Source organism: Marmota monax, unplaced genomic scaffold (genome assembly GCF_021218885.2).
Source record: "Marmota monax isolate L192 unplaced genomic scaffold, Marmota_monax_Labrador192_F-V1.1 WCK01_AAM20220418_F8-fsc00051, whole genome shotgun sequence".
In the NCBI taxonomy this organism is placed as follows: domain Eukaryota; kingdom Metazoa; phylum Chordata; class Mammalia; order Rodentia; family Sciuridae; genus Marmota; species Marmota monax.
In genome coordinates this window covers 13,715,584-13,727,021 of record NW_026695202.1, presented here as the reverse complement: position 1 = coordinate 13,727,021, position 11,438 = coordinate 13,715,584, and the positions used below count along the sequence as shown (strand labels likewise).

General features: G+C 59.1%; 1 protein-coding gene across 1 annotated transcript in view; it reads left to right on the top strand.

The window, feature by feature from the left end:
* Nucleotides 1–1,351: 1,351 nt before the first annotated feature.
* Nucleotides 1,352–11,438, top strand: part of Nfam1 (NFAT activating protein with ITAM motif 1) — a 31,437-nt gene continuing 21,350 nt past the window's right edge. The window contains exon 1 of the mRNA XM_046429636.2: nt 1,352–1,649. Coding sequence (XP_046285592.1) covers nt 1,532–1,649 — 118 coding nt within the window. The 5' untranslated portion in view covers nt 1,352–1,531. The remainder of the gene's footprint in view (nt 1,650–11,438) is intronic.

Here is an 11,438-nt window from a genome sequence, read left to right as displayed (position 1 = left end):
AGGCACAGCCCCGTGCCTTTAAAACGCTCCCTCTGCGCGCCGCGGCATTAACATGACGTCTATCACCATGGCATCGAGGTGCTTAGACAACCTGCTCCCCCCAGGAGCTGGGGAGCAGCAGGAAGCAGATTATCTGTGTCTCGCTGTGACACACGCGATCATGTATCACGGTGATGGATCAACAGTCAATACCGCCGGGTCCCGGCCCGCCCTCGTGCGCTGGAACGTCTCGCGTTCATCCGTCTTCCTCTCCTGGGGGTGGCCCTGCTCCTGCCTGCCATCCTCCTGTGCTCCGGGTGTTGGCGGGAAGCACCTTTGGGCTGTCATGGATCACGTGCAAAGTGGCCACGGGGAACGCATGGGGGCAAAGCCCTGGCAGGGCCCTGCTGTGACATCCTGGGGGCTGCAGCCAGGAGACCCAGCTGTGTTCAGGGGCAGTGGGGGTGGAGGAGGCCCAGGCACCTTGCAGCCTGGCCTTGGATTCCGGCCCCTCCATCTGCCGTGGTCTTGGGCAACTTGCTTCAGCTCCTCGTGGGTACAGTCTCCTTTGTGCAGTTGAGAACAGCCTCTTCTGGGGGGGGGGGTTGGTGGGCGCTGATGGAGGTGAGCACTGGCGGGTGGCACAGTGCACTCGGAGGCCAACTTCATCCCACCCACGCACCCCACCCTGGGTCGCTTCCCTCTGCCACTCCAGATGCCCACCTCATCCAGCCCAGCAGTGGCTCCAGGGTGCCAAGGGGGCAGGCCTCCCAGTCTGCTGGGGGGGACCCAGGCAGCAACCTTTCTCTGCAGCCAGGCGCCGCCAGGCCAGGCCAGAGCTGCAATGGGCTGTGGTGGGGGAAGTAGCGGGGAGTCTCACGGTGGGGGGATGGAGTGAAGCCACGGGGAGGCATCCCCTGGGCCTCTGCCAGAGGCCCCAGAGGCCCTCCCTGGGCTAAGGACGGCAGCCTGTCTTTCAGCCCCAGCAGATGCTGGGCCTTGTCCACAGCTGAGAACGCGGGGCTGTCCCCTAACCCTCGCAGCCTGCCCCTCCTCCACCAGCCCCCTATCTCCCCAACCACTCACACCCCCACCGAAAAAGCCCACTCCTCAGTAGCACATTATCAAGGGTTCCCGGATTCAAAGGGGAAGTTCTTGTGGACGAGCTTGTGGTTGTTTGAAAAGTGTTTCAGAAATGAGGTGCTACCCCGGACCTGAGGTCACCCACGGAAACCCGGTTACCTCCTCTCTATGGCCGGGCTGGGAGGGGCTGAGGAGGGCAGAAGCCTCCTGGGGAGGCCCGAGTCCCCGCCCCAGCTCTGCTCTGCCTGTGTGACCTGGCTGAGTCCCAGACTTCCCATCTGTCGCCACCCCCACTGTTAGAGAGGAAATTCGGGTGATGGCCAGGGGTAGCCAAGGGCGGCCTTGAGGAAGCAGAAGGGTGATCAGGGAGGAGCTTGTGGAACACGAAAGGGAACCGTGGCTGCCGCTGTGGGCCGTGCCCTCCTGGGAACTAAAGAGGAAGGAGGGACATTGACCAAGGAAGCCCGGGATGCAAAGCCGGCTTCTGTGGTGGCAGGCCGCGGCGGGCCCCCTGCACCCTCCTGGCTGCCGCATGGCTTCCCGGATCCTGGGGTGGCTCCTGGTGCCCTGGACCTTGCAGCTGGCAGGTACCGTCTGTCTCCTCTCGTCGCCCTCCTGTGGGTGACAACAGCATAGCGGGTTCATCCAGCCGGAGCGCTGGCTCCCTGGGACCTGTCTCTGGGGATTTGCTGGTTGCTGTTTGCACATTGCAGACTTCACAGGGGACCCTTCAGGGACCTAGAAGATGTCTAGCTAATGCCTTGCCCAGGTGGCTTTTGGAGGGCGGGGAACAGCACTGTCCCCCTTGTGGCTGTGTTAACACCCCCCTCCCAGCATAGCAGGGCCTGCTGGCCTTAAACAAGGAGGGTGGGCGATGGGTGTCAGGGTGGGGCCCGGGTCCTGGGGAGGGACAGCCTACCGCCTCAGGACTGTCATGTGGCTGTTGGGTTGGACCTGGCAAGCAGCCCGAGCCTGCCTGGTCTGTCGCTGACACTGATTAGCCAGGGAGAGAAGGGGAGGCCAGCTGCCAGCCGCCCAGAGCACGGCACCATGGGGTACAAAATTGTCACTGTGACGGGAGAGAGTGGCCCCTCCCACTTCTTGTAGTACAACCCAAAGCCAAGTGTTTCACAACAGGCGTTTGCTTCTCCGGGGGCCACTGCTGCTGCCCCTTCCTGGTCCCAGGCTCCCCCAGAAGTTGGGTGGCCTGGATCCAAACCAGGCGTTAGGGTGGGTTTCCTGGGGGCCGTTCACCCAGGCGGCGGGGGTCTTCCGGAGTGTCCTCTCCAGGGCAGCCTCCCTGGGTCCCTCAGGCTCCCTGCGGCTTCCTGGCAGCACTGAGGAACTTCTGCCAGATTTCCTCGGGTCCTTCTTTGGCCTGGGCACAGCTGGCCCGTGGCCCACGGTGGTCACCCCTCTGTGAAGGTCAGGGGCTTTTCCTCTGTATTCGCTTCGATTTTCCGAGGGTCAGATCCGCCTCTCTCAGGCCCTCAACCGGCGGCACCCCGTCCGCCCTCACCACACCCTGTGGGGTACTTAGTGTCCTCCCCAGCACCATTTCAAAGACAGGAAAATGGAGGTCCAGGGAGGCCAGTGACCTTGCCCAGGGCCTAGATGCAAGTAGAGGTCGGGCTCTGACCCCAGTCACTTCAGCCCCAGCCAGGACCACTGGCCACGGGCTCTGGGGCTCCCCCAACATATGGCAAAGAACATTCTCCACCCAAAAAATGAATTTACCCTGAGGAGGCCAGGGCCGACCTGTGTGTCTCTACAGTAGGCTGGGCCCAGCCTGCGACCTGTGCGTCCCACGTTGCCCCACACACCAGATGGGTGCCAAGAGGACCAGCCTGGGGACCGCTGCTTGTTGGTGACAAGGCTTTCCAACTCCCACTTGGTCCTCTTCATTTCCCCCAGTCCCCATCATGTTCCCTTTGCGTGGTCCCCTGCCCTGAAAGACACCTGGCACACGCTGTCACTGAGTCCCGAGGCTTCGCCAGGCGCTGGGGCCGCAGCTGCCTCTGCGGAGAAGCTCTTTTGTAACAGTGGGAACCAAAGCAGACCTTTTGCCCAGGATTGCAACAAACGCTGCACCGCGGAGAAGCTCTGCCTGCTCTTTCACAAGAGGGGAAGGTCCCCGGAACCCACTGGGGCAGCACACGGCACCCCACTTCATCTATCTGCGGCTCCATGCCCTTCCCCCACACTCCTGTCCCAGGCTTCTGCTTGAGGCTGACAGCAGGAATCCTGCCCCCTCCTCCAACCCTCCCCAGTGCCCACGCAGACGGGCCTGCACCCCTCACTGTCCACCCCTCGCTGCGTCCTGCGGGAGGGGGCGTGGTCAGTGTCCTCACTGAGGTCCAGGTTCAGGATGCAGGGTTCAGTTGCTAAGGCTGGCCTCCAGCTCGCAGTCCTCCTGCCTCAGTCTCCTGAGTCTCTGGGATCATGATCTGGGGTTAAGAGCATGAGCCAGGGACATTCAGCCTGAGTTCAGTCTGAGCCGTACCTCTTGCCCTGGGACTCTGAGCAGGTTACTTAATGTCATTGTGCCTTGATTGGCTCATCTGTTGAATGGGTACAATAATAAGGCCAAGCCTGCTGTTTGGGACATCAGTATTGTCAGCTGCCTGCCAGCCTGGCACAGCCAATGGAGACTCAGGACATCTTGGAGAGCCCACAGACTCCTGCCTGGTGGTCTCCAGCCTACCCTGGCATGGCCCTCCTCCTCCTCCTTCTCCTGGGTGAGCTGGGACTCGGGTCTGTGACCCTCGGGCCTCTTCAGCCCTCGGTGAGTTCTGTGTCTCTCAAAGGCTCTGGCAGCCACAGGCCATCTGGTTTCATGGGCAACTGCTCCCCCCAGAGGGGAACTACCTGAGCCAGAGGCCCAGCTTCTCACCCTTTTCTGCCAGGCCTCAGATATCCCCAAGGACTTTGGGGCCAGACAACCTGAGTTCAGAGCCTTCTCTTGTCTCTTGACGGCTGTGTCACCTCAAACAATTTGCTTAACCTTTCTGGTCCTCGGTGTCTTCAACAAATATCGGTTCCTTTTCTTCTTGGCCTTTCCAGAACTCTGGGCTATATTTATTTATCAAATATCCATTGAGGAGGACCAGTTCAAGGTGCTGGAGGGGCCAGCGGAGAACAAGCCACAGGCCTGACTCTCAGCCTGGTGAAACAGCGAGAACGACCCTGGGTGGAATTCGCCTGAGGGGGTTTGCCTCTGTGGCAGCCCCTTTGTTGTCTGAAAGGTGGACGATGCTCTGCCTTTTACAGGCCAGGGCTTCCTGCCTCCCTTCTCGCCGCCGGCCTCCCTCACTGCTGGCCTCTGCTTTCATCTTTGTCTAATCCCAATAAAGAGCTTGGGAAGCAGAGGCGGGCGCGGACCGCAGGGCCCTGCTGGAGCGCAGCCAGGGAGCGCTGGGAAGGCCGCCGGCTGGAGGGGCACCGGTGGCAGGCCCAGCGTGAACAAAGGCAGGGAGGCCAGAAGGCAGGGCCGGGGGAGGACCGGCGAGAGGTTCCGTCTGACTGGAGAGTCTCTTGGCAGAGCAGTGGGAGGCCGCATCGTTTCCAAGCAGATTACAGACGCCCAGGTGGGGTTCAGACGCTGTCCCCGCAGCCTGTCCTCCTTGCTTTCTGCGTTGTGACTGTGAAATGTGAAACACATACAGAAAAGTCCTGTGCTGAATATGAACACTTCACAGTCCTGTGTGACTACGAGGAGGTCAGAAAGAGAACAGTCCAGGTCATTCCAGAATGTTCCAGAACATTCCTCCAAAGACACCCTCTTGAGGGTGGTACCTCCCCTCAGAGGCACCAGCCTCCTGACTCTTGGGGCATTTCTTTATAGCTTTTCTATTTAGTGCGTGTCCCTAAGCCATAGGGAGGAGTTGGCCTTTCATGTGTGTGTGTGATGCTAGGGATGAGGTGAACCCGGGTCTCACAGGTGCAAGGCAGGCCCCCCACCACTGAGTCAGGCCCCCAGCCTCGTGCGCTGGTTTGAACTTTGCATATCTAGGAACACTGCATGTATTCTCTGGTGATGCGCCTCTTGGTTCAACATTTATGCTTTTTAAGGTGCATCTAGTTGATGGTATGTTTGTTTTCACGGCCGCAGAGCAGAAATAGCAAACCATGGCCTGTGCCTAAATCCAGCCCGTTGCCTCTCCTGAGTTGTGGGTGGCTTTTTAAATATTTTTAAATAATTGAAAAAAATCAAAAGATGAATATTTGATGGTGTGAAATTCTACAAAATTCAAATGGCCACGTCCACCAATAAAGTTTTATTGGAACATGGCCACCCTCATTTGTACCTAGGTCACCCAGGGCTGCCGCTGTGCTATGGTGACGGTTGAGTAGTTGTGGTGCAAGTGACAAGGTCCTCAAAGCCTGCAATGTTTGCTACCTGGCCCTGTTCAGAAAACATCTTTGGACTCTCCATGCAGAGTATCCTGCCCAGTAAATACACGGCCATTCCCCCAGTAATCCTGGCGTCCCAGGGCTGCCTGTCCAGGGCTATGAACACGTGTGCATGTTAGGTGACTCTGGGGTGTGTTTCCAGTGTAGCTGCTCCTCCTGTGTGGATAAGAGTGTCCCTGGGGCAGGGATTCTGTGGACTCCAGCCTGGTGCCTGGCATCAGCTGATGCCCAGGACAGAGTAACAAGAGTTACACAGTCAGACAGCCCCAGGAGGTGCCCTGAGCAGGGTCCAGATGCGATGCCCTGGGGGATTGACAGGGTGTGCCCTCCAGCCAAACTCCTCAGGGTCCAGCAGCTGGCCCTGCCACCCCCTCCTCTAGGCTCAGGATCCTCACAGGTCAAAGGTCTGCCCGTGGCCTTCCCACACCTCCTACAGGTGCCAGTGACCACCGTCCCTGGACACACCCAGGCTGTATCTAGACGGCTTCAGAACAGGAGGTGCTGAGGGCTGGGCCAGGCCTGAGTCTAACCTCTGAGGTCGAGTTTAGCACAGAGCTAGGCACAGACCAGGGGCTGCAGGTCCAGGGCTAGAGGGTCCCTGGCCAGGTGCATTAGGGGAAAAGACAGGTCTAGGTGATCATTCGGGTGAGATAGGGTCCCTATCCACTCTGGATCTCAGACTCCTTTCTGAGTTGGACAGAATACAAAGTTCCTTGTGTATTGTAAGCATATATAATTTTTTAATTTTGGGGGGTGCTGGTGACTGAACCCAGGGCCTTGCTCACACTAGGCAAGTGCACTGAGCCGCCCCAGCCCCTGCCCCGCGTGTCTTGTGTGGGAGAGTAGTCACGGCGTCTGGATAAACGTGGGTCTAGAAACAAAATCTGACATTTCCCCTGTTCCTGGTGGACCTAGGTGAGGCCCTGGAGCGTGGGAATCTGGCCGGTGGACACTGGGTGAGGCTGAAGCCAGAGGAAAGGGAGGGGGTTCTCCAGGTGAGCCTGGGGCAGGGGGACAGAAGCTGGATTGTCCTCACCTGTCCTCAGGTGAGGACAGCCTGAACGTCTGGATGTGAGTCCTAGGAGACTTTAGCCAAGTCACCTGGCTACTCTGAGCCTTCTTTGCCCACACTGTTGAGGTCCCCACATCCTCTCACGCAGGCCTCTTGCCAGCACAAGAAGGTATATCCAGCTCCACTCACGGCCTCAGGGACCAGCACCTGTGACCCTCGGGGGGTCTTGAGGCCTCAGCTGTGGGTACAGGGTTCCTGGGCAGGGCGAGTGGTGGGACTTGGTGCTCACCTCTCCAGGGCAGGTGAGTGTGTGCCCTGCCAACCTGGCTCCTTGGACCCCAGCAACTGCCCCCTGCCACCCACTCCTCTGGGCCTGGGGCTCAGGATCCTCACAGGTCAAGGGTCTGACCATGGCCTTCCCATACCTCCTACAGGTGCCAGTGATGCACTGTCCCTGGACACACCCAGGCTGTGCCTAGATGTTGTCAGAACAGGAGGTCCTGGGAGGGCTGGGATGGGCCTGAGTCTAATCTCTGAGGCTGAGTCCAGCACAGGGCCAGGCACAGACAGGGCTGCAGGTCTAAGGCTGGAAGGCCCCTGGCCAGCTGTGCTGTGGGGAATCTTGGCTGGGACTTGGGAACTCCTGGCTTCTGAGGGTCTGTTGGATGAGTCACGGTGCCTGGGGACTTCATTCTAGGGCTGGGGGTTGTGCAGGGTGCCTGGAAGAGCCAGGAGAGGTGGCCTGGTGGGCCTGGCTGGGACTTGCTCTCCTGCCCAAGGACTGTGTATGATGGCTCAAAAGAGGGGGGGCCCAGAGCCAGAGCCTTGGGAACTCAGGGCCAGGCACTGCTGCCACTGAAGGGCTACGGGAAGGGGGACACTGAGCTGAGGCAGGGGTGCCTCCCACCAGGTGGGCCAATCCTCACATAGTCGGGAGGACCCTGGGCTGCAGTGCTGGTCACAGGGTTGACAGGCACATTTCTGAAGACCACTTGGCAGCACATCAAATTTAAAACATGAGTATCCTTTAATCAGCAATACCCTTCTCAGCCCTTGTCCTAAGCAGCCAGGGGACCAGCAGACAGTAGGTCCACAGAGCACCACAAAGCCAGTGGAAAGCATCCTGTGGTAGGGTAGGGGTAGGGTAGAGGTGTTGGCAGATTGGGAACGAGGTGTACAGCCTCACTGCCACCAGCCGTCCCCTTGTCAACCCAGCTGTCCTTTCCTCCTGGGCAGCTCCCTATGCCAGGCCTGCTCTTCAGTGGCCGGCTGACCCCCCTCCCTGGAGAATCCAGCCACATCCCTCCCTGAGCCTTTGTTCTACTGCTCCCTTGGCCTGGAAAGTGTCCTGTCACCTGGTGACCTCTAAGGTCTCTGTCAAGGGCATCGCATAGGCTACCTTCTCTATGGTGTTCCCTGGCCCTTCTCCCAGCCCCTGACAAACCTGATCTCCACTCCTTTGCTGCTTCCCCGCGGTGTTCACCTGTGGCTCTCAGAGGTGCCTGGGGAGTGACAGAGGCCTCCAGGGGCAGGTGAGGCTGTGGGCCGAGCCAAGGATCATGCACCCAACCTCAGGGATGGGCTGTGTAAGGAAAGCCAGAGATGCCGCGGAGCCCCACGGGGCAGGGGTCTGCTGGCCTCCTTGGTGGCAGCAGAGGCAGCCAGTGGAAAGCATCCTGTGGTCAGCCGGGGATAGGGTCGGGGGTTGGCAGGTTGGGGACAAGGTAGGAGGGAGGGCAATTGAGAGTTTGTGCCCAGGCTGCAGGATCCTGGGGAGCGGCTGGGATTGAGACATCCTAGGACCGAGAGGCACAGGCGCAGGGAGTAGAGGAGACGGAGCGGTAGCTTTCTCCTGTTCTTTTTCTAAAATGCAAAGGCTGTCACGCCACCTCCCAGAGGAAAATCCCTCGGAGGCTCCACCAGATTCCCAGGAGGCCCACCTCCCACCTCTCCAGCACCTCCTCGCCCTGCCCCCAGCCACAACACCTTCTCCCAGCTACCTGCTCTGCAGATCCCGACTCCCTGCCCTGTGTCGAGACTTCCAGAAGCTTCACCCAAGAGCTTTCTTGTGCTGAAAGTTCTGCTCCACGCCCCTCCCCCACCTGGCTGCCTCCCTACTCTTTCTTCCTTCAAAGTTCAGCGTGGTAAAGAGATGGGAAAGAAAGACATCAAATGTGCACAGCCGCTCTGTCAGGGGGGTGAGCTGCAGACAAGCCCACCTTTCTTCTGATCCTTCCCTGTGGTTTGCAGAATCTCTACGGTGAGCCGCTTTCACTCTTGTAGGGGAAGGAGACAGGGTGGGAGGTGGGATGGACTGAAGAATTGTAATTAAAAAACAAAAACCAATGATCCAGTCCAAGGTCTCCTCCCCACGAAGCCCCTTCCTGCTCCCAGGCTGATGGGGGGTCCCCCGGGGCTTTCCTTTATCCCAGAATGTTCCAGTTCCATCAGTCAAGTCCTTCCCAGGGGTGGGACTGTGGGTGGGCACCCACTCCCCACTGAAGGGTGCACCCAAGGGAGTCTGTTCCATGTCAGCTGCCCCCATTCAGAGACAAGAAGCAGAGGCCTGCCCCCAGCCCTCTGGACGCAGAGGTGGGCACAGAGACACAGTCCCCGCGGGGCCCAAGCCACCCTCTCAGAGCTCACCTCCCAAGACGACTGGAGGGGAGGTGGCGGCAGTAAATCCCCACTTGGCACCTGTGGAGTTTATACAGGACCAGACCTTTGACAGTCCACGCATGGTTTGTGTCCCCTCGTGGCCACCTTGTGCCATGGGTTCCAGAGCTGGAGGTACAAGAGTGGGACCCAGCGCCGCTGTGCGAAGGACCCAAGCCAGCTACATCTGTATGCGGCGCTGTGATTCAGAGGTGTTGAAAGACGTGACAGCCAGTCCAAGGGCGCCATTCCGAGGCCACTGGCGCTAAAACCCTGTAAGACACACTCCATTCAAAGGTGGCTTGCCCCTCCTGCGCCAGTCACTTGGCCATGTGCCCACATTTGACGCCTGTGTCCTGAACAGCCTGCGGGGGTTTCTGTGGATAAACCAGGAGCCTGGTCGGTGTCCTCCCAGGGGCCCTTCAGAAGGGCTTTTAAAAAGGCCCCGCGTCAAGAGATGCCAAAATTAAATTGGAGGGCAAACACCAGGCCTAAAATAAAGACCGTGGGAACGGCTTTCTTCTGTAGCCGGGGAATCAAAGAGTTTTCCTTTAAAATCGACCTAGGTCGGGATGCATCCCTTTGATCAGCACGCCTGGGCCCTGCTCCGCGCTGTAGAAGGGATTGCGGTCCAGGAAGAGTGGGAGCTGGGCGAGAGCTGCTGGATTTGAGCAGCTTGCCAAGGAGGCCAGGGCAGCTGGGGCGGAGGAGGGGGGGAGAGCCGGAGCGCGAGATCCTGGGCCGCGGGGCTTCCTTAAGCGCTTATTGAGCGTTTTCAGTTACCTGTACCGAGCGACTCAGGTGTGCATTCCTCTGCAGCAAGGGAGGGGCGCCACCTGGCCCTCTAGGGACACTCTATCTGCTCCTGCTCTGAGAGTCGCGGGCTGTACTTGAGCCAGGGTGACAGTAGCAACCCCCTAATGCTGCAGGCTTTGTTCTGAGTACCGCTGTCCCCAAACACCTGCATGTTGCCAGCCATGTCTGCCTATGAGATGACCCACATTCAGGGAAATGGCCTCTGAATTTTTAATTCTCTTTCAGGGAGGTATTTCTTTTTTCTTTTCTTCATTTGAGAAGTTTTCGTTCTGATTGCTTGGAGATTTAAAAAACTGTCGCCCAGAGCAGTGGAGAGGTGTGTGGGGTGACACGCTCAGAGAGACCAGACCAAAATCCCATCTCCACCGCTTGCCAGCCGCCCAGGCAAACCTCATCCCTTGTCTGAGCCTCAGTTTCCTCATCCAGAAAAGGGGACCGTGCCCAGGGGAAGTTAGCTCTCCTCATCACGTGGCCTCAGAATGAAGCTGGAGAGTGTGCTCTGTGCTCGGGAGCCAGGCACCCAGGAGTGGCGCAGGCAGCCTCCCCTGGAGACGGAGATGGCCTCAAAGAGGGGACCTGGGAGAATGTTCCCAGCAGAGGAATAGCTTGAGTAAGTGAGGGACAGCGGGCAGCTGGGCAGGGCTGTGCGGGGCCTGGGAGCCGTGGACTGGATCCTCTGGCCCAGCGACTTTCTATTTTTTCCAATAGTGGCCCAAAGTTGACAGAAGTGTGTTTTAGCGTGATCCTGTCTGAGCCCAGTTGTATGAATATAACTGAAAGCAGAAGGTCACAAATGGTGATCTTGCTATGCTTGAAATGCTCCATGTTCAATTTTTTTTTTAATTGCTTGTCTTGACCCTGTAAATTGGTTTCAGACTCCTTTCTGGGTCTCCTCCAGCAGGGAGCCGCTGCCGGTTCAAGCAGGGCAGGAGTACGATGGGTGTGGGGACCTCTCCCAGAAGCTCAGAGCCCAGCAGAGAGGGCTGCCTGGGCCCGGGGCTGGGTGGGGCCCCGAGGAAGGCGGTATCGTGCCAGGGCGGGAGGTCAGATCCTGAGCAGGGGTGACCAGAGGAAAGCTGGTGCAGATGGCCACACACTGGGTGGGGGGGAGTGGCCAAGTTCCTTGATTGTGCATCCCGATCCCTCCACCAGGGACTCACCTGGGCTGTAGCCGTCAGGGGCGTACCCACGGGGGCTCCACCCAGCACTCAGACAGCAGCTCAAGGAGCCTCAGATTCATAAGGAGAACCGGAAAAGGAAGAACCCGGCAGCAGCGGGTGGTAGATGGTCTTCCCACCACGGCAGAGCAGGCGCGACCAGGAGGGGCAGGGGAGGGGGCTCTGCTGCTCAGGCTACCCCGCAGGGGGAGGGGGAGCCAGGGTCACACCCAGGGTCAGTCAGACAGGGCCTGAGGTGGCAGACAAGCCCGGGCAGAGACAGGCCCCTGGGGCTTCTGTCCTGCCTATGTTGTGGGCCACTT